We start from the raw sequence: 27,876 nt of genomic DNA on the forward strand, positions 1-27,876 counted from the left end.
GCACCTACTTCCTAGGGTTTTGTGATGATTGCACGAGGAAATCCATACAAAGCCCTTAGAAGATCGCCAGCACAAAGTCAGTTGTCGGTGAACGTTCACAGTCATTATCATTATCATCATCCCTTTCAAGGACCATTTCAAATCCACCTCTTTAGTGAAGTCTTTTTAAATTGCCCAACTCAGTTATTTTTTCCCCTTTTTGTACTTCTCTGAATAGCATTCAACATATAATGCCCTGTCTTAGAATAGTGCGGGCACTTATCTTGGCCTCGACTGGACTCTACACTCGCTGAGGTTGAGGAAATTTTATTCATCATCGTGTACTCTAAAGGACCTTGTACAGCACCTGGCACATCAAAAGGACTTAATAAATACTGGCTCAATTGAAAGAAACTGATTTTACTATTTTAAAAACTCTGTTCCTCAAGCCGAGAAAGAAATAATACATACAGATAAGTAAATGAAATGAGCATCTCGATAACAAGGCTTTTACTGGTGAAAGACACTGAGATTGATGTCATTAGGATGCATGACTGACCCTGATAACACCCTTTTCGTCCATGTCCTCCCTTGCAGGTCTGCTTAGTGGCCTATCTTGGTTTGTTTATGCTTTGTGTCTCATATCAAGTTGACGAACGGACATGTATCCAGTTTGCTATGAAAGTAAGTTGTCATTTTTCTTTCTCTTTTATCATCACATAGAAAAAAAACCCCACAAGTACAAAATAAAATAATGCTTTTTAAGGGGTTGCATATCAGATTATTCTAGAAATTGCATTTTTACGCAGGCCAAAAAAATGTTTTAGGACGGCATTCATCCAGACCCCAAAGGTAATGCTGATTTTTTTTTTAAGTCTTAATTTCCATGCACTAGGTTGGCACAGAGCATATGAAATCTGTCCTTCAGTGTCCTTACAAGGAATATTGAAAATTCATCAGTTCAACAAAACACTTGGCCAGGGAAAGGTGTCTCTATTAGTGCCCACTTCCATATCTTGGGGGTTTTTAGAATATTTTAATAGGGAGGCGGTCTAAGTGTATTTCCTCCTGTAGGTGGGATCACTGAGACAGAAAAAGTACATTGGGTGCATCCAGATGATCTGTGCCAAGAGTCTGAGGGTAAAGGGGGGGAAAGGAGGGATATGCATGGTTTAACAAGTGTGTGTGTCTTTCCCATGCATGTATTTTTTTTTTCCTCTGTTAAAGATGGTGCATTTCGTTGGAACCATTTCAAGTACACAGCATTTTCACTGCACAGTAGAATCTGCTCCAGAGGGAAACGGACACACCCTTTTAGAGTTTAGGGAGATAAACACCCAACTCAGCAATCAGAGCTAGTAGAAATCAAATTCCTACATTTTCTTTCAACTACTTGTAGCAGAGAACAAAACGCTTTCTGTAATATTAGTTTGTTGAGGGTTTTTTTTTTTTTTTTGGTCCATTCACACTGTTTACTTTTCTTTTGTAACAAAACACATAACAACTGGATACTTCTTTGTTCAAACAAGAAAGCATAGTGCATAAGAGTAAGTCAGCTCTTATTTAGAAATTAGGAAGATGCAGAAGAGATATTTTGTATTGTAGTATAATTGAAGCAGTTGACATAAAAAAGCAAAATGCTTATATGCATGATATTTAAATCATGTTGTAAAAGAGTAATTAATGGAATAAAAATGTTCACATTATTATCAAAAGCTGGCTACACAAAATATATGGTGTGATCCTACAGATATAAAAAAAAATAGCTCTCTGCATAGAAAAAAATAGTTATCTGTGAGTGGTGGGAAGACAACTGCAGTTTGTAGTCTTTTTCTCTAATTTTGAAGTGTTCTCCAATAGTTAGATATAACTTTTCTAATTAAAAAAAAATAAGGGATTCTATTTTAAAAAATTGATATAATTTCATGGCTGTGCCTACATTTGGAAATTTTACTTTTTCTGAGGGTGTTCCTTAAAAGAAGGCCAGATAGAGCAGACATCAGTCCATGTTTACTTTTTTTGTAGAGGTCTGACTAAACACAGCAAGGCTTAGTGATGACTTAAAAAAAAAAAAAAAAAGCCAGAAAGCCTAGTAAGAAATGCCCTGTTGAAGTACAGGAACCTCTTTCACTACGGTAAAAAAGTGCTCTCTGCTAGGTTCATCAGCTTACGTGAAATGCCCCCATTTCCCCTCCAGATGACCCAGCAGAAGCACCGGCATCAGCTTCACAGAGACCCCCAAAGCCATCTCAACACCTGCACTTAAAATAAGGAGCAAGGACAAAAATAAAATAAAATAAAAAAAGTCAGTGCCAGTGTCAGCTAGGTTGAGAATTCCCCACTAGGAAGATCTCATTAGCTACCTTTTCCCCCCAACCTGTGACAGACACTGACAAATACAGAGGCACTTTTCTCCTCTCCTGAATGTGACCTTTAGTGGTGCTTTCTGTCAGCTCTCTAAGGCGCCTGCTATATTATCTTCAGGTCTAAAATGAGCTTCAGTCAGTCTCCAGGGTTTCCAAAGGCACAAGTTACAGCGGACTTTCCTTGTGCCTCCACACCATTTGGGGGGCGGGGGAAGGGAAGGCACGAAATGCATCTTCAGGAGATGTTTCTCACTAGCGTAACCGCATTTGAGTGCCTGCGTATTGATACCCAGGCCTAAGCTTTGTTGGAGATTTTTTTTCCTCCGCTCCTGTTGCAGGCCCACACGGTCAGGGCAGGCACCCCGGGGGGTCACCGTGGCTCTCTGCAGCCCGAGCACGCAGGCGCGCGTGTGCGCGCCCCGCTCCCTTCTTCTTAGAGACAATGGCTATGGGACTTGGCTTTCCACCTCAGGCGACTTCAGTCCTCCCTGGCCGCGCTCGGGCGGGCCCCGCGACGCCGCCGGCGCGTTCCTTCTTTCCCCCCTGGCCCTGCCCGCGCGGCCTGGGCGGGCCCCTTGGGCCCGGGATTGGGCCTCCTGCCTTTCCTCGTGGCCCTGTCTTCTCGGGGCTCACCTGGCTGATTTTCAGAAACGTGTCGGGTTCATGTGCTTGGCAGCACTCCCAGGCGCGTTCCCCGCGAGGGCATTTAAGGCGCGGTCGCCTCGTGCCCACGGGCACGAGGCCCCCGGGCTGCCGCCGCTGCTGCAGGGGCCTCCCCGCGCCTGCCACCGGGGAAGGTAATTAAATCGAAGCCAAACCGCCCTCCTCCCCAAGCCGCCGAGCGTTGAGGCTGCAGCCGGGTACCAATTAGAGGCCGCGAGCGAGCGGAGCCCGCCCGGGCGCCGCTGTTACATAAGCGCGGGGGGCCTCGGCGCCCCCCCTGCCCGCCGGCGGCCGAGCGCCCGGCGCGCGGGCTGACGCGGGCAAGACAGATGCGTCCCGGGCCCTGCTTCCATCAAGATATATTTGCTCGCATTCCCAAGGTCATCGTAAACACTTTCATTGATGGTTTATTCGTGCCGTGTAGGTAAAACAAGCCACTCGATTTTAAATTACAGATTCTCACCCAGAAGCTTGTTGCTGTCAGATGAATTAAAAGCCGTGAAGGAAAATTCTACAGCGCTGCAGAGGTAGCCCACAGGCTTGGTGGGGAGCGGGGATCGAATATGTATTTATGTCTTAAAACGGATAAGAAATTTGATTCTGTGGCTCACGCCCGTTTACTGGCCTAATGTTTTCACGGGGTGGGAGTTGCAGAATCACAGTGTGTGAGATACGCCCCGATGAAAATGCATTCATATTCAAAGGGGCTGAGGGGCATGGCTTTTGTTTGTGCGTTCGCTGGCTTCTAGCATCTTTAAGATGCTCAATTAAGATTGAGCAAGCCCAGTGTTTGTGTAAATGTTTACATCCTTTCTACAAGCCAAGTATGCACTGTTACTCCCACGTGACAGAATAAGACAAAGCCAGTAGAGTTGATATCTTAAGAGTCTTGAGAATTGGCAGCTCTTTCCATCTCTAGTAATTTGCTTATTGATTTCACAAATACTTAAGTGGCGCTGCTATGTACTAGATACAGCTCTGAGCCCTTTACTGATATCAACTCTTTTGATGCTTATAATAATCCTCTGACCATAGGCGCTATTATGATCATCATTCCAAGCTTAAAGGCGAAGAAATACAGGTACACACGGGATTGATTAGTTTGCCCTAGGTCCGCAGCTAAGAAGGGAAGAATCAGGGTTCCAATGCGGACAGCCTGGCTCTCCAGTTTATGCTCGTAACCATCAACCTGCGGGACACTTCTTAAATGTCTCGGGCAAATCTGTTCATATCTAAGCCAAAAGGTGATCTTTTAAAAATAGGCAAAATTCTCATTTCAGCAAATGGATTTCTGGGATTATGAGAGAATAATATTTTTGCAACCATTCGAGTTATTTGCAGACTGAGAATGAGGGATTATTTTCATTGCTTCAAAATATTGTCCCAATGAATGTTAAAGAAATCTGCTAAGGATGTATGTGTGTGTTGGAGGTAGTAGTGTTATTGCAAGACCTCCTCAGTTCCATCATTGATGGCAATAAAATGTGCAGACAAAACTCCAATTGGGGGCATTCTACTAAGCAGATGACTCTCAGGTGGGAAATTATCCCTTTAATTTGGGCCTTCCCTGCTGGTAAAGGCACCAATGTACCCACATCCCCAAAGCCAATAGTTCCCAGTTCCATGCTGCCTGCACTGGAAACACGGCTCCGGTGGTCACTCTTTAACCTGGCTCTTAGTATCAGGAGTTTGAAGTCGATCATCAGGCCCAAAGATTTCAGAAGCACCCAGAATATTTCAAATACTCTGCCCCAATGGTCCCACAAAAATAAACTCACACTCTTTAGCCTGAGCAGTATAGTGTTTGCAGAAAATATGGCCACTGAAAATTTAGGGAGGGGATATATTCAACATAACACATTGAATCTTTCCTTTTTAAATTTTTAACAGTGCCCATTTGGATTTATCTGCTTCCCTTCCTCCAAGGGAGACCAAACTTGTTAAATAGAAGTTCTCCTTGTTGTGTCCCTGAGATAGAAGACTTTGCAATAAACTGTTTTGCCGATGAAACACGTTGGTTCCAACTGACAGTTCTTCAAGGGATTTGAAGAGGAAGAATAGTGTGTGTGTTTATGATGTGTTTGATGGGAAGATCCAGAGAAGCTAGGCACTCCTTGGTTGTGTAGACATGCTAAGACAAGATGGTTTAGCCAGTGAGTTCCACCTTCCTCCTGTGCCGTCAGTCAAGCTTTCAGGCAAACTAGACACATGATTAGGGCACCAGCACACATGCACACACACAAGAAAGAAAAAAAAAAAACAACACATTTTTAAGTATTCTATATTTAAGACTTGAAAGCACTTGAAATTGTCACCGTGTGGAGAATCACTCATTTGGAGGACTTTTGTACCCATGTTTTATAACCTTAGATATGTGTTTTTATTTTAAATTAAATTACATGACAGATCGTTGGAAGTGGAGGGAGTGCATAATCTTTTCAGGGCTACTTTAATCTGAACCTGGACATGAGTAGGACTACTTTTACTTTGAGGAGTTCACATTCACCAGAACTGCTCTACAAGAAACTTTTGACGGTGGTATGCAAATCTCACACAAAGAACTGGGTTCAGTACACTAGTTCCAACAGCTAGGGACTCTGTTCCTTATCTAGACCCTCAGCAGGTGGGACCATAAAGGGAAATGTTTCCAGTAGGTCAGTGCCATCCCAGGAACATTTCTTGTTCTATAAAATGCTTTATGTTGTGACTGTGTCAACAAGCACTCACAATTTTTGATCAACACATTTCATGTGTAAGCTAAATGTCCTGTTCAGGGATTCCATGGTTTCTTTAGCAGCAGAGTTTAGATCTTGAACCTGACTTTTCCATCACAAGGCTATCACATAAGCCAACAGTGTTCAGAATCTCTCGGCAGCTGAAGGGCCATTTAAGGTTTATTTTTATGCTCAGGAACTACATGGTTATAGGTAGACTTGGGCTGGGACTTGTAGGTGATGAAGCTGACATCCAGTTGTCTACCTTCTGGAACCATAATTTTTTTTTTTCCCAGCAACCTCTGACGGCGGATCCTGGCATTCCTGGACACAGGTTGACAATCACTATATTGAACACTGTCATTTTTATTAACCCAGTTGATCAATCACTGCCAATTTTGGCCAACACAGTGTTTACATTGCAGAAACGCGTTCTTTACTTCCCAGTCATTTTGCAGTCTTGAGATGAGCAGTTTCTGAGGTCAAAAACAGTCACAGCCTGCCTTTCAGGGATGGCTCTCATGCTTGGGAGTCACCTAAACTGGTATCCACATCCACAAATATCCCACAATCAAGCTAACATTGTTGGCTCAGTGTATGAAAAGCACCCGACATCTGTATGGCAAATAAACGTAGGATCAGGGCATAAGGACTGCTCACTATCAAATCAACATGGAACCATTCCTCTGTCTTGGCAACTCCGTTTCTGAGGCGAGAAGAGCCCTTCCCCAGGACCTTCCTGATGAGAGAAGAGAAAGCAAGCTTCGATGAATTAGCTTTGTCACGAGTCATCCAATGTTCTTTGTAACTGGCAATGTTCTCTTCTGCTTTCCCGCAGCTCTTGTATTTCCTGCTGAGTGCCGGGGGCTTGACAGTCTGCGTGCTGGCCGTGGCCTTTGCCGCCCACCACTATTCGCAGCTCACCCAGTTTTCCTGCGGGTGGGCTCTTGACGCCTGCCACTGCAAGCTGCCCTCCGTGGAGCCCCTCAGCCGGACCTTTGTGTACAGGGATGTGACCGACTGTACCAGCATCACGGGCACGTTCAAACTGTTCTTACTCATCCAGATGATTCTTAACTCACTCTGTGGACTCTTGTGCTTGCTGGCCTGCTTCGTGATGTGGAAACACAGGTACCAGGTTTTTTACGTCGGTGTCAGAATGTGCTCCCTCACGGCTTCCGAAGGCCGGCAGCAAAAGGTCTAGCATTCTTGCTTGCAGGTGGGAGAGGAATCAGCCCAGTGACTAGCTGAGGTCAAAAAGAAAAAGGAGGAAGAGAGAGAGGAAGAGAGAGAGAGGAAAAAAACATTTGACAGTAATAACTAATAGTCACTGTTCTAAAGGAATATTTTTGTATTTTTCAGGAAATAAAAGCATCTCATCACGTTTCTATAGTATTTTTAAAAACTCTTACAGGGAAAATAAGATCCAAATTGACTTTGGGACGTTAAAGGAACAGGGAACAGGGAAAGAACGGCATGCATCTATCCTTGCCGCCTGGAATTTACTCCTCGTGTAGATTTCCCCCGCTTTCTGAAAGTAGAGCATTCCCACCCATGCAAACTTCCGTAAACCGAAATGGTGTAAAGCGAAGAAGTTGTTTTGTAGAAACGAAAATTCTTCCGATTTCTTCCGGTTAGGGAAAACTGGGACTCACGTGGATATTTTGTAAAGCAGAGTGGCTGGCACAAAGCAAACTTTTGGATAATGGGGGAAACCTGTCCTCATTTTATTCATCATTTGTACACTCTTCTTTCCTGTGAGTTCAGTTTATAGTGTGAATTGGCATTTCAGGCCCACTTGCTAAATTGTGCCATCTTTTCCAGAACTTTCCACCCACACCCCCCCTTATCGCCACTAAGTCTTGGAGAAAGGCAGGGGGTGGGGGAAGAGCTGAACAGCCAGGTTGAGTCTCTCTATTTTCCCTGGTAGAGATGTCTCCAAGGCATGAAACAGCTTGAAGGAGCTGAGTAGAAAAGGAAGAGACTTCACAAAGGCTGAGTAATTATAAACACCCGGACTGGGGCCGAGGCCCTTTTCCCCTCAGCACCCTTAGTTTGGCTCTGCAAGTGGATCCCTTACTAAATGCTTGGATGATTGTCTGCTTCTCAATAATTGAAAGTTGGTGGTAGTTGTATTCTTAATGATGTAGAAGGCTCAAAAATAATTACATTATGCTTCTATTCTATCATCTAAAACAAATCATTAAAACTAATTTCTACCTAATTGTTAATTATAATTATGCTCCGAAGCCTACTTAATGAGCCCTGGCTGTTCTTACATAGCACCATCAGAGAAATTACTCTCACAAGAGAGGAGGCTTAAAGATTCTTTCTTCTGAAAGCCAAGCTTTACAAGGGAGAAGAGAAAATTTTTTTATTAATAGCCCAGGTTAAAAATACTCATTTAAACAAAAACAAGAGCATTTGTAATGGGCAATGTTTGTACAAATAGCACATTTGTGATATGTTGTGAAGTATCTGTCTTGGCAGCTAAGTTCTTTTGAGGAAGATCGGGAATGCGGATGCGTTCCATTCATAAAAGTGTATCTGGTATGTTATCCTATTATTGACTTCTATGCACAGTCCACCCAGAGACTTGAACTCCTGCTTTGAAGTCCTGATCTGAGCATCTGCCCGCTGACTTGGAAAGTAGTTTTTATTTTGTTTTGTTTTTAAGTTACCGCGACTTTGAGAAAAAGCACAAGTACCCTATGATGGGAGTCTTCTCTCTCTTGTTATCAAATTCTGAACAATATTCATGTCTTAAGTACGGAGCTCAGAATGCAAATTCGTGCAGCATAAATGTTATCAAGATCTTTCTCTACTAGCATGCTCTATTGAAATCAGAGATTCAAGATAATAATGGAGATGAATTTGCCTCTCCACATTGCCTATTGATAGACTCCGCTAGTCATGAAATTCAAACCTAAAAGGAAAGCATTTTCTTGTTTGCCTTAGAAGATAGTCGAACAATCCCATTGATTGCGACAGTAGTGTCCGTTTCTACACAATATAAATATCCACGTAAAAAGAAAAACATTAAGTTGGTAAGTTGGAGGATTGTAAGTAGCTTTTATGTTCTCTAGATAAAACACCTGATTAACAGATGTGAAAATCTTTTTTATGTATTGACTCGCTTTAAAAACGGCCTTTCTGCACACGAGCTTAGGCCAAGAATTCACATTGGAGGGCTTAGTGGATAAGACTCTGGGGGCAGAGGTTTGATCACACACAAAAACTATAGTGAGTGAACACCAAGCATCCTGATGACGACCTGAAAAATACTCTGTGCGCTGTTAAAAAAATAATACCAGTAACTGAGTCCATTCTGATTTGGACAGTTTCCTAAGTAAAGAAGAAAATGGCTGCGAATCTGAAATATTGTAGCTCTTCTGTAAAGAGTGAGAAACTCGTGATTGAATGCTAATTGCTATGAATCAGGCACCCCTGGAAGCACACCTTGACTTCCTTCAACAACTTTTTATAGTGAACACTACAGTTTTTATATTAGAAAAATTAAAATTCTACACATCACTAAGGTTCTCAATGCTTTACAAACGGTTCACAAGGTATTTCAAAGGGTAGAATAAACTTTAGCTTATGTGCTTTCTTTTTCTAAATGGTGCCACCAGGCAGGACTGACATAACTTTGATAATAATCAGGATATATATATATACACACACATACATACATATACAAACATACATACATATATGTAAATTGGGGATTTTGCTATTGTGTAATTAAATCATTCTTAGATCTCCGAAGGAAAAGAAATAATCATAAGAGAAAGAAGGAACAAACAAATAAAACAGGAAAGAAACCAAGAAAGGAGTCCTGTGCTATGAACTCACTGAGTATTGATACATGTAAGAAATGTGTTGCATGAATAACAAACTGCTTTGCGCTGGATTTAAAGTATTTTGAGGTTGTGTTTTGCAAATATTGAAGTTACAATAACGGCAACAGAAAAGGAACAGATACACAGCTTTACACTTAGCAAAATGTTACATTTAAAAACTGACAAGGAGCCAAGATGGTGACTGTCTCTTCTAAACCATAAAACAGTAAGATTTGCGCAACCCTCCTCCTCTTCCACCTCCTTCAGGAGAATGAAATGAATCAAGACTTTGGAAAGAGGGGAAACTGCCGAGACTTGGCAGTACTTGAAATAGGAGGAATACAGCAGCCTAAATGTACAGACTGTGTAACCGAGCCCACTCGATCGGTCTGTGCCTTCACGTGACCACCATCTGTGCCTCCCTCGCTCTGTCCAAATTTGTGGAGGCAGCTCCTTGGAGCCAAGCCTAAAAATATAGCTACGCCAGGCCCTAGAAACTGTAGTCAAGTAACAGGCCTGACTTTTTCCCCCCTCTTTGAATTAAATGTCTATGTGATCTCTTTGGAGGGGTTCTGACAGGGAGGACCCATTATATGTGTGTGTTCTATTCACAGCCGGGACATGAGAATCTCTAAATACTCTCGTTCTTCCCCTCCTTGCATGCATTGTATCTGGAATATGTTTATAGATTTTTAGTAAAGGGGGGGTAGAGGGTATCCAAGGAAGGTTCTGGAGGACAACGGTGGGGCGGTTATTTAATCAGGAACAAACTTCGAAGTTGCCCTGAAAAACCAATCCTATCCTGTCACGAAGCCCACCTTTCCGTTTTCTAGTGACTGCTTCTGAGCTATTGCTAGGTCGCCATTAACTTCTGTCAGTTGTGCTGGCTGTCAGTTTTTACTGTACTCTAAGACCTCCGTCATGTTTCTGGATGTACACTGGGTCTTCAGGACAGTGTTAAAAAGAGCTGCTGCCAAATAGATTGACTCCCAGTGGAAACATTTGTTTAGCTGAAGACTCAGTGTTTCAGCCTGTGAAATGGATGCCTTGATTCTTTTCCTCTGATTTTCTAGTACTTTATTATCCCCTTCAAAAATATTGGTCTGCATTTTGGTGTTGGGATTGCATTTTTCTGGTGTTGATGAAACAGTGACTAGAAGACAAAGTGCTTTCTACATGTTTGAGGTGGTTGTTTTTCAACAGGATGCACATATGCAGATTTTCTTTGTTAATAAAATTTTCATAATCTCTGAAAACACCTTGTTTGGATGTTTTGAAGTACGTTACACATGAACTTGTATACATAAAATCTCTCAGATGAGTGTTTGCTTCAAAGTTCCGGTTTGGGGATAGATGAGAACTAATGTTCATTTTGACTCCTTTGTTCCAGTGACTGTCTCTATTTTGGTACAGGGCACCCACTGTGGAAGTCAAGGTTATAAATGCTCCCTGGGCCGGAGAGAGCCGGAGCTGAAAAAAATCTTGCAGAAAGTACTCGGAATGCTGATTCTTAATTTATATCTATTAATGTCAAGTAAAGCTTGGCCTAGAGAAAGGAATACATGTTTGAGTTCCACATGTTCAATCATATCCTACATTTAATTATACAGAAAAATAGATGGCCTAATTCCATTTCAAATCTGAATGCAAGGACTGCTTCTTATGAACTCTGAGGCAATTTAAATAGTTGCTGATACCGTACAATGCAGTGGTCCTTTCTGTTTATTTGAGTTAGAAAAGCTTGTAGAATGGAAGGAAAATGGAATCATGACTTAGGATACACTCTCTGAGGTGGATTTCCTATCCTTAGTGTTAGGGCTGCAGGTCCTAGGGGTGGAAATCTGACAGCCACTTTCTGGCTGTGTGGCTTCTGACAAACCATTTCATGTTTAGCTCCCTCATTTACAGAGTGGAGAAAAACATAACCGCCTCACAGTACCCTGGGGAAAGTTAAATGAAATAGCACTTAGCAAAGTGACTGGTTCAGAGAGAGCTTAAGACACACTTGGTTTCTTCCATCCTTAGCTGGGTTCTGCGTAGTCTGCCCCACCTGTCTCCACGTCCAACTAGAAACATAGCTCTGCTTTGCTATCCCCTTCTGTGGCTCCCTTTTTATAAACCAGGAACATTACCAAAGGGGCTGCCAACAGAAATTCTGCTTTTAAAGTAAGATAGTGCCAACTCTTACTGATGATGGACAGCGCACGGAATGATGTGCTCGCTGGATCCCTATTTGTTGGTTTACCCAGCTGGGTGTTTCCCAAATGGGGCCATCTTCTCTCTAATCTTCTCTCAGGGAGAAGCAGAAGCTGAGGCATTTCTCCTGATTTTCGTGTCACTTCGAATTTAGTTTGATAGAAGCGTGCTTCACCCCAACATTTTAAAGTGAAACTTTATTGAGCTTTTGTACATTATCAGTCCCCTGTATTTTAGGTTGTGATGTACAACCCCTCATTTATTTAAAAACCAACCATCAACCACCTTTGGTATGCTTGACTCTGTGGGCCACTGATTCTCATTCAAGAATCATAAAAAAGTCTATTTTTGAGCATAGTCAGTAAATACCACCTAAAGCTTCATTCTCCAGGTTGGGTAAGAGAACATTCACATGAATCTTTAAATTTGTTGCGGGTTATTAAAATCATACAGTTAGAAATCTACTTCCTCCCTTGATAGAGTCTATCTCTCTTTGTAATTCATAATAGTTATAAATTATTTTTTTCATTTGACAGATTCATCTTTTATAAGTTAGTCTTTATGAAGTACAGGACCAATATTGGGTGTTTTACTTTTAAAATGCAGATTGTAGGCAAAAAAAAAAAAAAAATGAAACTAATGTATGGGGATGCCAACTTGGAGACAACAACTCGTTCTTTCATTTCTTTCCAACACATAGTTATATATGTTTACTGATCCCTTCCAAAGCCTGGGTTCTTAGAGGAAGTCTTTTTTTGTTGTTTGTTTGGGAAGGTCATCAGAAAGATCCTTTAATCAAAGGGATGTGGGACATACACTCCTCTGTTATTCTTGGGAAAAAGCAGATACTAGGGCCATAATCCAAATACATAGATTTCAGCTGAGATATGAAGTCTTACTGTTTAACAAGGCCCTCTGGCTGGTGCAGGGGGGATGCGGAGGCCTGGAGATTCATCTGTGGCACCTGCGCTGGTCCCGCCCCTTCCACGCGGAAGCCTGCTGGAGAAGGAGGCAGAGGCTTCCAAGAGGGGGTCTGGCCCTACCTGCTGCTGCCAGGAAATGTGGAGGCAGCTCGCTTAATGCCTGATGAGGGAGCTGAACAGTGAGATGTCCGTGGGCAGTTCCAGGGTCTCTGAACCTGGAGATTTAGGACTACACCTCTCTCTGGGTGGGGTGCTCTGCTGATTCTGACTTTCTGTCCAGCCCCCTTTTCTCAGCAGCGCACACTGTGTTATCTTCTCCTGACCAGGTATGACTATGGGAAGCAAGAGGATGACTCTCAAGGCCCACAGGGGCCGTGGCACTTCTGAGCAGAGAAGATGCCTGTCATCTCATGCAAGCCACTCCCCACGGGTCTCCCTACATCTTCCTAGGCACGTGTTTTATGGACTACTGGTGACCCAGGGAAGACCTGAACGTGGTGTGCTGGCCACAGTGAATTATCAGAGACAGAAGAAATAGAGTCTGAAAATTATGTGATTAAAGTTGTCACTAGCCTCGGGGTGCCTGGGTGGCTCAGTCATCAAGCGTCTGCCTCCTGCTCAGGTCATGATCCCGGGGTCCCGCGATCAAGACCCACATCGCCTCTCCCTCCCCGACTCCCCCTGTTTGTGTTCCCTCTCTCGCTGTGTCTCTCTCTGTCAAATAAATAAATAACTTTAAAAAAAAGTTGTCACTAGCCTCAATGGATTTTTTTTCAGATTTATTTATTTATTTATTTATTTATTTTAGAGAGAGAGAGAGACAAAGAGTGGGGGGGAGGGGCAAAGGCAGAGGGAGAGAATCTCAAGCAGACTCCCTGCTGAACATGGAGCCTGACACAGGCTTAATCCCTCAACCCTGAGATCATGACCTGAACCAAAATCAAGTCAGATGCTTAACCGACTGAACCACCCAGGCGCCCCTCAGTGGATTATTTTTAATTACTCTTTCACTCAGGATAGAATTCATGTACTCTTACAAAATAAACAATGACCCCTCAGGTACCTTTTTGGACCAGAGTCGATTTTTAAGTTTTTATTATTTTTTTTCTAGATTACAATTAAAAAGAGAGAGAGCTTACTGTATTTTAATATACGGAAGCTTAGGCCCAGGAACACCGAACATGGCTATTTAACCAATGGCTGGGAATATGCACTCAGGCAAATGCGGGAGGAATGACATCATCGACATATTTGGGATCCAGATAAGGTAATCTCAAGTGAAAACCTGGATTCTATTTGGCCTAGCTTGAGTTAGAGGAAGAGCAACCATCCTGGTGTGACCCTCACACCCACCTACCACCAGATTTTTAAAATAGCTTTGGACAGTTCTGGATAAAGTGACCAAGAAGGCCACATCCATTTCTGGGATTTATATGTCTCTCCTTTCCTGGGCTCTTTCTGCCCTTCCAAAGAGAGCACTGCCCCTCGCCCACCTCCTCCCACAGTAAAATCTGCCCCTCTCCCATCCCCTGTCCCACTTCTATGACAATCAACTCAAGTATTGTTAACTCAAATGCTCAAGGTTAAAACCTTAAGTAGGGAGATCCCCATAAATATTCTTTTCCTTGTAGTAGGATTTTCCTAAAGATCAGAAAGCTTTTCAGGTCCAGAAAAATGAGGCATGATGGGGGAGAGGGACCCGCCCAGTAGTCCTTCAAACTCAGTCATGTAGGTAGCCACCTACTCTGTCTGACCAGAAGAGTCATGGTCACAGAGCTGGTGAGACTCGGAGAACACTTCCCAGTAGCCCCAGCTCCGGCTGAGGCTTGGGAACCTGTGTGGGTCTGCAGCTGAACAGGCTGCTGGTTACAGCTGAGCAAATCTCGGCTCAAACTGGTTAAAGGGAAGCATCCAGAAGTCTAAGAGAAGGGGTTTTTCCTCCCACGATTTCAGAGGGCATTTTACTGTGGAAGGCAGAATGAGTAAATAAGTGAAAAAAAAAAAAAGTAGGGGGGATGGTGGTGGGAAGAATTCATGCAGAACCTCTCTGCCCCTAGTGCCCGGCTCCCTGAGCATTACTTGTGACAACTCACCAAGGTTGACTAACTTTGCTCAGACCCCCGGGCTTCTCTATTCATCCCACACAGAACACCCTCAGAGATTGGCTTGGCTTCACGCTGCTGCCCAGAAGAGGACGTGTCAGGCAATAAGCAAGAAAAATGCTCATTTCTTGTTGAAAAAGTCCCAAATTGTAACTTAACAGGGTGATCTTTTTTTTTTTTTTTAAATTTCCAAAATGTGCTTTTCCCCCAGAGTCCTTGAGCACAGACCTGCGGTTTTCTCTCTCCTGGGTTTTATAGTCTATCCGCCTCAAGCCAAGAGACTTGGCTCTGCTCCCCCTGAGTCAGAGTCTCGGCTGGTAGCTGAACCCAGGAAGGCCTGGCCCCACATCTCTCCCTGGAACCACCAGACCACACAGCCTCCTGTGCTCAAGCCTTTGGCTGGGTATCCTGCCTCCTCTTTGTTTGGAAAGAGATGTCTTACGTAACTGCACAACCTACTAAATGCTCCATTGTCTTCCACTTGGGAGAGCTCAAAATAACCCATTAGTGACTTATGACTTATCACAAAGATAGACTCTCTTACCCACATAGCCACAGCCCCCATGAAGCTGGCCTCACCTATCTTACTCAGATCAATAATCAACAAGACTTAATGACTGTTGTCTTTGGGGGAATCGTAAGTTCAGGACAAGGTACAGGAAATACAAAGCCTGGTTTATCTATAGGTCATGGTACTTTGCTCGAGCAGCCCATGAGAGAGTCGTTTGTAATTCAAGATTGAGACAGGCATACACAATGCTGATTGGATGATTCTTTCACTAATCTGATTTTGATAAACAGCTGATGAAAATGGAAGGTGTCTGGTCATAAGAGGAGAGATACCCAGGCAGGGAAATCAGCTTCTCTTCCCTCCTGGGGCAGGGATTTATTTCGAAGCTCCTGTTGAGAGTCCACAATGCCAAGAATGGAGATCACTGCCCTGGACTGCAAGAGCCTTCTAAGCAGAATGACAGAAACCCATTGGGTAAGGTCTTCTCTTCCATCTTATTTTCTATGAATCACTGATTAGCCCAGTTGGGAATTCTAGTAATTACTTTAAGCTGGCACCTCTAGAAAAAAATATATACCTCTTAGGATTCAATTAAAAATGAAAAGAAGCTCTGTCTGCCTGGTGTTGCCAAGGAGTTTTCACTGTCTAAGGCAGGGGTGTAGACCAGGATGAATAAAACACTCTGCGTTAGGTGACATTTCCATCTGGTTCTGCTGCCAGAGCAGCCCTGGGGAGAGGAGCTGGAGAGAGATGGGGGCCAGCCTCCTCCAGCCTGCTCTCTTCTCCGTGGATCTCATAGTCTTTCAAGGATCCCCGAAGACTCTTACTTCTTTCTTTCTGCGGCAGACGTTTTCTCATCTGGGACCAACGACGTGATTAGTTTCAGGTGGAGGCACATTTCTTTCCCTGCTCCGTGACATGGGGGCTTTTGACAAAGCTCTCAGAAAGGCTCCCTGAGCTTGGTGAAGTGCAGCCATCTCCAAATGCCTTGGGAAGCGTACCTAAGAAGCATGGAGGGAAAAGGTTGAGCGGCTGTCTCCCCTGGCCACCGCTGCCCCTTCCACTTCCCTCAACACCTCAGTATCACGAACCGATCCACCAAGTCCCACGCATGGATCTCTGGACAGCAGCAGCCACACGGAGCATGTGCGAAATGTTGCCGCGCTGAGTTCCGTGGCATGTGTGCCTCGCGTCTCGTCCTGTTCCGCTCAGTGAGATGGAAAAAGCTGAAGAGTACGAGGGCGCTTCCCTTCTGGCTTTCGAAGAGCGATTTCCACAAGGATCTCTGAAGCTCAAGCTTTTTGCAGAAGACACTTGCCTACACGACAGGGCAGAATTGTAAGGCACGTAATTTGGAAATGGTATAATAAGAATAAATCTTCTTTGGTGGTTTCCCATTTCCAGGAGACAAGGTGGAGTTCAAGTCGACCTCAAGTGAAAAAATTGGGTAGTTGCCATTTTATTGGAATACAATCTGCATTCAAAAATGGGTGGGAACTCTTTATACTACAAGAACAGCTCAGAAGGCAGTTGAGTGTGTAAGAGAGCTCATGGAAGTGTCATTTCAAATCCGTTTTCCTTTTGAATGCTAATGTGCTGGGGCGCCCAGGGGCTCAGTTTGTTAAGGGGGTCCGACTCTTGATTTCGGTGCAGGTCATGATCTCAGGGTGGTGAGATCAAGAATGTGTTGGGCTCTGTGCTGGGTGTGGAGCCTGCTTAAGATTTTCTCTCTCCCTCTCTAAAAAAAAAAAAAAGAATAAATAAATAGTGATAATAATAATAAATTTTTAAAAATGCTAACTTGCTATGTAGGAAGGATTTAAAATAGACATTGGGAAAACTTCCTAACCACGAATGTGTAAAGTATGGAAGAGATCCCTATCTCTATAGAATATTAAATAATCTTATCTAAGGGTTATTAATAAAATAGTACACAACTCTTTTCCTAGAATGGTTTCTTTCAAACCCTGCCTAAAAGCTATAAGAAAAACAATTCTTCCAACTAGAATTTGTGGGAATTTACCAAACCAACAGACTTCTAATTGTGTTGCTGTCCTTTCTTACATGTCCCTCAGCCTCTTCTATGTCTAAAAATACTTCTGGCTTAGGAATTTTGGAGACAGAATAAAAAATAGGGAAGTTAAGGGGCCAACCCTAGAAAGTAGAATTGAAATATCAGTAAATTATCACTTCAAGTTTGCAATAAAAATACAAATTAAGGGGCACCTGGTGGCTCAGTTGGTTAAGTGTCTGCCTTCGGCTCAGTCATGATCTCAGGGTCCTGGGATTGAGCCCCACATCAGGCTCCCTGAAGCCTGCTTCTCCCTCTGCCCCTCCTCCCTGCTTGTGCTTGCAGTCTCCCTCTCTCTGTGTCAAATAAATAAAATCTTTAAAAAAATACGAATTAAATTTAAAAATTCTTTCATTATAGACTACATATTTTAAGCACATAACATGAAAATAATATGCAAAACCATGATCCTCTTTAACTGGGCTTGGGAAATCCTGGAATGATATTTTAAGGACCCTTTGAATTCAGTGTCAATGTATGTTTGAGAGTCCATGTATTATGGCCATTCAGAGTATGGTTTTGGAACCACGCTTGGGCATACTTGGCCTTGAGCAAACCACCAACTCTCTCTGTACCTCCCTGCCTCAGTTTCTTTGTCTGAAGGATATCATAGTGTATGTGTGAAGAGTGAATGAATGAATGGATGATTATCTATAATAGATTTAGAAACAGTGCCTATGATTAATGCTATGTAAGTGTTTGCTGGTGAGTATAAACTGTCAACAAATTGAAATTCAGGAGCACATTAGGAAACCAGGAAAACTGGTAGCCTCTAAAATTTCTAGAGCAAAACACTTTGAAGAAACACACAAATTAATAGTCTCTATATTCTGGAGCCTAAGAACAGAACAGTAATCCCTCAGCCTCTTGTAAGCATGGGAAATAATATAGATAATTCTCTTATATTTGTTCCCTAGCCATGATCTCTACTCAGTGGGCAAAGTGGAGCAGGGCTTCAAAGTCCTCGCATCTGGGAGCCCCGGGGCTCACTGACCTGGGGGAGTGACATGCTGGGGCCAGAGTAAGATTTTTAGGGCCCAGAGCCATCCTGTGGGCCTCTTCCCTACTCCCATAGATACAGGGGACTACAGGTGTAATAAATACCTCATGTAGTCTTTAAGGGAGTAAAAAAAGTAAAAAAGTAACAAAGGGCTTTGAGTAGTGGGCCAGGCACACTGGGAAGGGTAAACCCACCCTTCCTACTTTGGAGACACTGGCAGGTTTATGAATTAAGTGTTTGCACAGATATATATGACTTCAAACCTACCTGGCAGAGTCCTTTTTTCGTACCATCCCCCAGCTGAACCCTGCCCAGCACCAGGAACTCAGGCTCTGTGTAGGGGTAGGATTTTGGTAAGACCCTGGTAGGGACCTCTGTGTGAAAACAGAATGGTTCAGAGCAAATTGGGATCCCTGAATTTTATGGATCCATGTCCAAATAGCCAAGGTCCATCCTGGAATCCAAGAGAGAAAACCTGCAGAAGACTTGTCCAAAGCTGTTCCCAGCAGGCCGCGTTGCCTGCGCCAGAGGCCCCTGGGGCTGGCTCAACATGCAAGCCTCCTCTGTCTAGACCTAAATGCAGAGTTCTATAAATTGACATCTTGGGTACTCTGAAGAGCTAAGATAGACGAGATTTGGATTCATAGCATGCCTGTGAATTAAAAATAGAAATTAAATACAGACATGAGCAAACTATCCTGTTGGAGGAGAGGTGACTTTCTTGCCTTAAGGAGAAATGTAATAGGATCTCATCTGACTGCAAGCAGACACTCCAAGCCACACCCATTGCTTTGACAGTAGTAGAACTCTGACGTCAAAAAAGAGTCGTGGCCCATACCGCACTTGACCCCAAACCACCTCCCCTTCTTCCCCAAGTTTATTCTCTTCCTCTGCTTTTCTTGCTGAGGAAGAAACACCACCACCAGCAGGAAGGGACCAAAGAGACATTAGCATAAGAGCCCATGGACATCTGCCTGCAGCTTTTTGTATTCTTTCCTCCTCTGACACAAAAGCAGTTCTGGATGAAAAAGAGTTGGAAGGTCAGAGTGACTCCAAGACAAGCCCTAGGGTTGTATGGAAGTCTAGAATTTACTGAAGGTTCCTGTACTCTTTTGTAAGAGAAATTAGGCTTCAGGTGGGTTTTTAAATGAAATTATCAGCTTTTTACATGTTTTTTAGAGACAATATTTCTCTTCCACCCCCGGATTATACTCCCATCCACACTCAGCATCTGTACATTTCTCTCCCAGTGCAGTCATGACCCTTGACATAAAGCAAAAGGGAGAAATGTTTTTCTGCTCATAAGTTTTAAATTTTGAATCTGGTTATTTACAGTCAAGAGTTATTATATTTGTTTTACTTTAATAAGGAAAATATAAAAAGGGAAAAAATGTTTTACAGATCTCTTAGTTGACTCCCAAATCTTTCCCTTAATATTTATTTCTTATCTTAAAATCTATATTAGAGCTGGAAGGAATCCTTGTCCAATTCACTCATTTTATAGAAGAACAAACTGAAGCCCAGATGAGGGTAAGCGACTTGCTTAAGGTCATGCGACTCAATTTCTCTCTCTCTTTTTTCCATTTTAATGTACACATTTGGCTCAAAACTTTTCTTCCCGATGTTTTTCTTTATTCTTTGCCATATGAATTAAAATATTTTACCATTTGATTGCAATCTGCAATTATACACTTATTTCGACAAGTTGAAAACCCCTGCTCAGTATTCTTATGGAGGCTAGGCAAGACCAGGGACAGGGCGAAAACTCCACATTCATATTCCCAGTGTATTCCGGGACATGTCTCCTATGCTTTTTTTTTTTTTAGAATAAAATAAAATAAAATGAAATAAAACAAAACTTACTCATCCTCTCTCAACCTCAGTGACCCTGAAGGAATGGAAAGAGTGAAATGAAAAAGGTGATTCGTGGTGATCCAAGAGTTTGGAGAAGAGTAGCTGTAAGTGTGAGTAGGAATACTGAGGGGACGGCCAAAGCAGCCTTTCTCTGAGAGCCTGCCTATGGTGATGATTATATGACACAGGTGACTGGAATCCTCAAGAGAGCTTCCTGTCTATCTTGGTTAAAAACAGACTCTAGAAACGGTCAGATTGCCTGGGGTCCAAGTCTAGGTTTTGCTACCATTTACTAGCTCTAGAGTGTTAGACAAATTCCTTAACTACTCTATACCTAAGTTCCTTCATTCATAAAATGAGAGTAATAAGAGCAACCTACCACAGGGTTGTTGTGACAATTACATGACTTCATATTTATAATGTGCTGGAATGAGTGCTGGAACATTCTAAGGGCATAACTATGCTTATCATTATCATTATCTATTATCAACCCTGTTTCCCAGCTGAACTGAAAATTTGGGCCGAAGATGGAAGAAGAGGAATTGTTTTATTATGTTTGACCAGGTACTTAGGAAAACAACACAGTCATGGCTTGACAATGGAAAATCCTTTTTCCTATACCTAATGTATAAATTTGCTAAACCATTAATGTATACATTCAAAATAGAGAACAGTTTCCAGAATGTGCTTTCTTAGAGAGCTCTCCGGTAGACTTAAGACTTCTAGGTTAGAGTCTGGTCTCTTGTTGATCTAATCAGCCTCTCTATAATTAGTATGCACTGAGTTTTCCCATTGTAGCTCCAGATCTGCAACAACGAAGGATAGTCCCACCAAACCCCACATCTTTCCAGTGTTTTGTCAATCCTTTTGCCTTTCCTAGGGTTGCAGTGGACCACTTGGGAGGTATCACATAATGACATGCTGCAGGAAAACCTTCCACTGCTTCCGATTTCTAAATTTATGTCTTGTGTACAACCACTAACAACAACACGCAACACCCCCGATGACTGGAGAATCTGGTAAATTGTGCAAGCTCCTTGCAAAGCCATCAGAGCTTACCCGTCCCCACTGCATTGGAGGGGGGAATCAAATATGCAACTCATAGCTCAAAACGCGGGACTTTAGAGTCAGTAGGTAAAACAGGAATGAGCACTGTCATCGGTCGTGCCGCCAGAACAATTAGAAATATTCTTCACCTACTCAACTTGAGAAAAGGACCGGACTCCCACTTGCCTTCTGCGCAGTGAGTAGCTAGTGTGGATTGAGCCACGGAAGCCTGCCATGGCCTCGGAACAGGCTCCTCTGCTCCGTGCTGTGCCCTTGGCCACACAACAGAAGGCTGCAGGGCCTGGGGGAGGCCAGACTGAGGCGAGGGAAAGAATGGCATGAAATCCGATGCAGCTGCTGAACTTTCTTTTCATTAACTTTAAATTTTATCAATTTTTAGACTTTTGGACACCTACTGGAAGAAGGAAAAAGACAATCTGTCTGCTTTTAACCTGACTCGAATTGAGCAATAATAAAAGTAATTTAGCTGAGGGCAGAAAGCCAGGACCACCGCTGTCCCTGCTCCCCACCTTCCAGTCCTATTTAGCTAGAAGTTTCCATTTCAGCTCTCCTCCTCTGAGGCAAGGAAAACAGCTCCAGAAAGGAGGCTGTCCCTGCAGCTGTCTCCTCTGCCTGGCCTTACCAGAGTGACTCAGCAAAGCAACCCCTTCCCTGGTGGGAACAGGGCAGGGCATATGTTCCACGGCTGTAGATGCGTGTGCCATCTTTCCAGCTTGCTTATTCATGCTGTCCCGAACACTTCTGTCGGAAATGGCCAATAGCACCCGGATCATTAAATTATTTACGTACCCCATTTTGCAAATGTCTTTCGGGGGAAGAGGTGACCAGAAAGACGTCTCTTGGCTGTGCTAGGCCAGCTGAGATTGGTGTGGGTGGATGGGAATGTGGTGGGTGGAGGGGCAGGTATTAACATTCACCACCAAATCCCCAAGTGTTCAAGATCCTAGCACTCCAAGCCCTTCCCTGGTCTTCTGCTCTAAGCTACCTTTTATTATACCTGAAGCCATACTTTGAATGCTCTGAGCTTCTCCAGAACACTTGTTCCTCTTGGTCACAGAATGAAAAACAAAGCAAGAAGGAAAGGAGATGTAAGTTTCAACTCTCCAGTGCATGCTTATGGAATATCTACTTTGCCATAGTCCTCATTCCAGGAACCAGATGTATAGAGATCAATAAAGCTTACATTTATGTGGGAGAAACAGATAATGAAAACATAAGCAAATAAGGAGAACATTTTAGATAGTGGTGAGTATTCTGGAGACCAGTCTTATGGGAGAGAGTGAAGGGGCAGGGTAATACTGGGATGATAAGGGAAGTCCTCTTTCGGGACACACCGTGTGATCTGGGACCTCAGTGATAAGAAGGAGTGAGCCATGCAATGGGGAAAAAAGCCTTCCCGGCAGAAGCAACAGCAAGGATTACTGCCCCAGGATAAAGTTAGGCCATCAGGAAAACCACGAGAAGAGCTTGATCACAGTATTGGAGGAACAGGCTGCTACTAGACAGGGAAGGGGAGGTAGGCTGGGGTGGGATCGCAGAGGGGCTTGTAGGCCACAGGAAGAGTTTGGAAGCCACCAGAGTGTGTGTAAGCAGTGAAGTGACATGAGGTGGAACTTGCTTCCCATCCCCCCCTGTGACAGATGCACAGATATGCACAAACACAGGGAAGACACATGGTTAGGGGAGAAACTGAGTTAAGGTTATGAAAATATTTTATGTTTTTATAATTGAATGTCACTTCAGATTTGATATTTAGAAGGATGAACAATTTCTCAGCAATGCAAAAGGACAGGCTAGGTTGGAAAATCAGGCAAGTGTTTTCTCGAAGGCTTTTATAAAATTAATGCCTGAAATGGAACATCATCCACACATAGGTCACGTTGGACTTTAATCTTTCAAAGTCAACCAACTCTTAAGATATTTTGAATTGACTAGGAAAGAGAATTATCTTAAGATATTTTGAATTGACGCAGGAAAGAGAAAATGATATCTTTCTCACTGAGTCCCCAGAACTTACACATCCATTAAGACAAGGCACAACTTGGTTTAAGAAACCAATAACCAGTAATTTACAAGTGGTGAGGTTTATCCATATTTGCACAGAGTACCAAGTCTCCCTCTGAGATCCAGACGAGAACCTTCAGTTTTAGCCACTTGTTTAACCACAGTGGTCTCTCTTTGTTCCAGGACATTGGCACCACCCTGGAAGATCCAGTCAATGAAAGAGCTTGGACAAATAAATGTTTTGGGGAGTTGACCTATGAAACTCCTTCAAATATTTCTTTTCTATGTGGCTTACTTTCTCTCTTTCTTCCTTTCCTTTTAAAAATTTTAAGAAAGGGCAAGATAAATATGAGAGAAAGGGGACATGATTTTTATTATGAATTCTGTGATTATGTCTAACATGGCTAAAATGACATAATATTATTTTTGTAAAAGGATGGAGTCTTAAACACATAGTGATTAGAGGCATTCTTCAGACTACAAGTAAACAGAGACTGCATACCCACAAAATATGTACAAAAGTCAAACAAATACCTTTTTTTTAAACAAAGTTAGTGTCTGAAGAAAATTGATGGACTTGAGCAGAGAAGCTATTAACAAAGAATAAATGAAAACATGTTACTTGTAGATATATTTTTATTCAGTTCATCATATTTATCCCCTGTCAACTTAAAGATATAATGGAAGACAAAATATTTTAAAAGAGTAAAAAACCAGAGGTCAAATACTAAATAAGGAAGGGAGAGTATACATAAAATCGTAGGAGAAGCTACTATAATTAAGCGAACTACCTAGCTCTGAAAAATGTGGATGCTTTCTACCATCCCATATTTTACTTTCACTGTGATTCCAGAGCCCTAAATAAATTAAATTTGAACATTTTATTTTTACCTCAGAGATGTTCCTTCTTTTGAATAAACATTGGAAAGTTAGCTCAATGATTATACATCTAAAGAATGAAAGTATGGGAGACTGAATATTGACCCCCAAAGATATCCATGGACCCCGTGACTTTATATGGCAAAAAAGGGGGGGGGGGCGGACTTTGCAGACGTGAATAAATTAAGAATTTTGAGCTGGGGAGATTATCCTGGATTATCTGGGTGGACCGTAATGTAATCACATACATTCTCATAAGAAAGAGGCAGAGAGGTACTTGACACAGAAGACAAGAAAGCAATGTGACCACTGAGGCAGAGAACAGTATGGTGGGGCCACAAGCCAACGAATGCCAACAGCCAGCAGAGCTGGAAGAGGTTCTTCCCTAGAGCCTCGGGAGGAATGCAATCCCACTGACACCTTGGTTTTCGTGTGGTGAAACAGATTTCAGGCTTTCAGACTCCCAGAACTGTGGGAGATTAAATCTCTGTTGCTTTAAGCCACCCCACTTCTGTTGTTACTGCAGCCATAGAAATTAACACAAAAAGCTAGTCTGAATTAATACTCACAGACATCTTAAAGGAAATAAAAATAGCTGTGAGGAGGCAGAGGACCCCAGCCTAAAATCAGATCACAGACTGACTCCTTGATATCAGCCTGTTGAGACTCTGAGCAGAAAACCTGGCTAATCTATGCCAAGACTTCTGACCTACAAAAAGTCTGAGGTAATAAATGGGTATTGTTTTCAGTTTGCTAACTCTGTGGTAATACAGTAGTGGGAAACTAATGTACTAACCAGGCAAGATGAGTATATAATCACCCTTACAATTTCCTCAATACCACTTCTCTGTTGCCTGAATCCCAGTTTCTATCAACCATGCATTTACTTTCACATTTTCAAGGTTGATAATGTTTATATTCTGTTCTATAACAATAATAGTGTTGTAGCTGGGGAAGAGGATCTGTAGCAGATTGGCTACATTTGAACCTAGTTGTACTTAACATAGGCATATATTTTTAAAAAGATTTATTTATTTTAGAGAGACAGAAAAAGAGTGAGCACGAGAGAGAGTAAGTGGGGGGAGGGTCACAGGGAGAGAATCTCAAGCAGACTCCCCACTGAGCTCAGAGTCCAATGCAGGGCTCAATCCCAGGACCCCGACATCATGACCTGAGCTGAAGCCAAGAGTCGGATGCTTAACCGACTGAGCCACCCAGGCGCCTCAACATAAGCGTATTAAATTTGGGTAAGCAAAGTAATCTTTCTGTAGCTGTTTTCTTATCTGTATTATCAAGACAGAAAAGTACATCCTACATTATAGTGTTATTGTGAAAAATAAGTCAGTCAATGCATGTCAGGTGCTTACAAGAGTGACCAGCACATCATCATCATCATCATCATCATCATTAGTGTTCAGTAAGTATTGCCATTTTTATTACTACGTTTACATTTTTGTGACTTGAATATATTTGTTCTAAAAACTGAAAGTCAATAAATTACATTTACATAAATAGGACTAAGTATTTTTCACAGCAGTGCCAAATTGTGTGTCAGGATGAAGTGTGCTTATCTGCAGGTCCAGTGTCATAACTGTCGGACAATTTGAAAGAGAATGTTCCTAGCATCAAGGTCAAATGGATACTGTTTTTTCTTACATATATATATATATATATGTCATCAGTTTCTCAAAAATTTGTCATATTTTGTTTACTTTGTATTGGACAATAACTTTATTATTTATTTTGTCTTCTTGATAAAAAATTTTGTTCATAATACCTCAAAATGAGGTATTTTAATAAGTCAAAAAATTGCTAAAAATCTCTTTTCTCTTCAGGGGTATTTTTCAGCTCCAATCTGGACTACTTCTTTTTTTTTTTATTTTTTTATTGTTATGTTAATCACCATACATTACATCATTAGTTTTTGATGTAGTGTTCCATGAAATCTGGACTACTTCTTAAAGCTGTCAAATAGCAGTCAACCTGGGTTTTTATGGTAAATACTTGAACACTTTTTCTTCTATTTGTCAGTAAAAATAACCAAAAATAGTACGTAAAGCACGTTTTCCTGGAAAATTCTGTCAGTATGATAATCACAAATCGGTAGTAGTCCCAGAAGGCAGAGGGCCAGCTTTGAAATCAGACACTCCTGAAACCTAATCCTACCTGTACCACTTCCTCTTTGTGGGAGTTTAGACAAATGATGAACTTTTCAGACCCCCAGTGTCCTCATCTTTGGAATGACGGTAATAGTACACGGCTGATAATTCTGTACATGGCAGATTAAGTGACATAGCAAGTGTAAAGCTCCACGTGTGATACCCGTTACATGGTAAGCTCTTACTAAATGGGAACTATAATCATTACTAGTCAAGAACTGCAGCTAATCACCCCCTTAGCACTTAACTCATTTGAAGAAAATTATTTATTTTTTTAATTTTAAATTCTGGAATATAAAACACATAATAAAAAGCACCTAAAATGTAAAGGTCCTGTTTAATTGTTAACAGAAAAGTGTTGCACAGATAACAAACACAGATTTTTTAAAAAATGCATTGCCAGCATCCAAAAGCCCTCATCCTCCTTTCCCCTTCTACTTCTCCTTCAGAAACACTTCCTTCCTCTGTAAGGGTAACTGGTATTTAATTGTAATTTCCAATTTTCTTAATTTATATGGTAAACACTTCCCCCCTCTGTCCTTCTAGTTTTACCACCTAAAGAGAGATACCTCTAGCAAGGCTGAGATAACTTATGAGTTGCCCAAGAAAGTTTGGTAGATTGATTTCATATTTATTGAGAGATACAGTGTGCAAAAACTGTACAGAAACTAATAAAGTAGTATACTATTTACTCTCCAGCAGCTTGTAGTGATGAAAAATAAAGCCATGCTCCCAGCGATCAGCTTGCCTAATGCCCTTTGTTCCACTTTCCTATTGAGTATAACAATATTTACTAGAAGCAAAAGTAATACTAGCAGTTGCTCTTTTTAGAATTGTTTTCAAAGCCAACTCTGTACCCATTCCCATAACATGAAGGGACAATGAAAAGGGGCCTAATATTCATTGAGTTCCTGCTATATGCCTAACAATGTGCTAGAGATTCTCCATTGCACTTTTTAATTGTTACAACAATCTGAAAGGTATTATTAACTCTATTTGACTTGTAAGGAAATTGAGGCAACAGCTCAGAGTCAGGATAATATAATCTTAAAAATGGAAAATCCATCATTCCAAAGATGAGACTTCTATGTCACTTCATCAGGAAGATATAATACTTATAAATGTAAATGTAAATGCACCTACCAATAGAGTCTCAAGTTGCATGAAATAAACTCTAATAAAATTGAAAAACTCAACAATTATGGTTCAAGATTTCAATACCTCATTCTCAATAATTGATAGAAATATGAGACAAAAGATAAGTAAGAATATAGAAGACTTGACAACACTATCAACCAACTCAACCTAACTGACATATGGATTCATTCTACCCAAAAACCACAGAATGTACATTCTTTCAAGCACATGTGGTTAGACCAGGATCATCCATATGCTGGGACCTAAAACAAGTCTCAATACATTTGAAAGGATTAAGGCCTTACAAAGTATGCTTTCCAATCACAACGGAACTAGAAATCAACGACAGAAAGAAATCTGGAAAATTCCCAAGTATTGGGAAATTTAAAAATACAATTCTAAATAACC

General features: G+C 42.0%; 1 protein-coding gene across 1 annotated transcript in view; it reads left to right on the top strand.

The window, feature by feature from the left end:
• The window catches only part of SSPN (sarcospan), a 33,342-nt gene extending 26,314 nt beyond the window's left edge, over positions 1–7,028 (top strand). The window contains exons 2-3 of the mRNA XM_028113156.2: positions 577–663; positions 6,561–7,028. Of these exons, the coding sequence (XP_027968957.1) occupies positions 577–663; positions 6,561–6,926 (453 nt within the window). The 3' untranslated portion in view covers positions 6,927–7,028. The remainder of the gene's footprint in view (positions 1–576; positions 664–6,560) is intronic.
• Positions 7,029–27,876: the final 20,848 nt, after the last annotated feature.

This window comes from Eumetopias jubatus, unplaced genomic scaffold (assembly GCF_037043125.1).
Source record: "Eumetopias jubatus isolate StellerSeaLion01/CBP00866 unplaced genomic scaffold, mEumJub1_p1.0 scaffold_8, whole genome shotgun sequence".
NCBI lineage: Eukaryota > Metazoa > Chordata > Mammalia > Carnivora > Otariidae > Eumetopias > Eumetopias jubatus.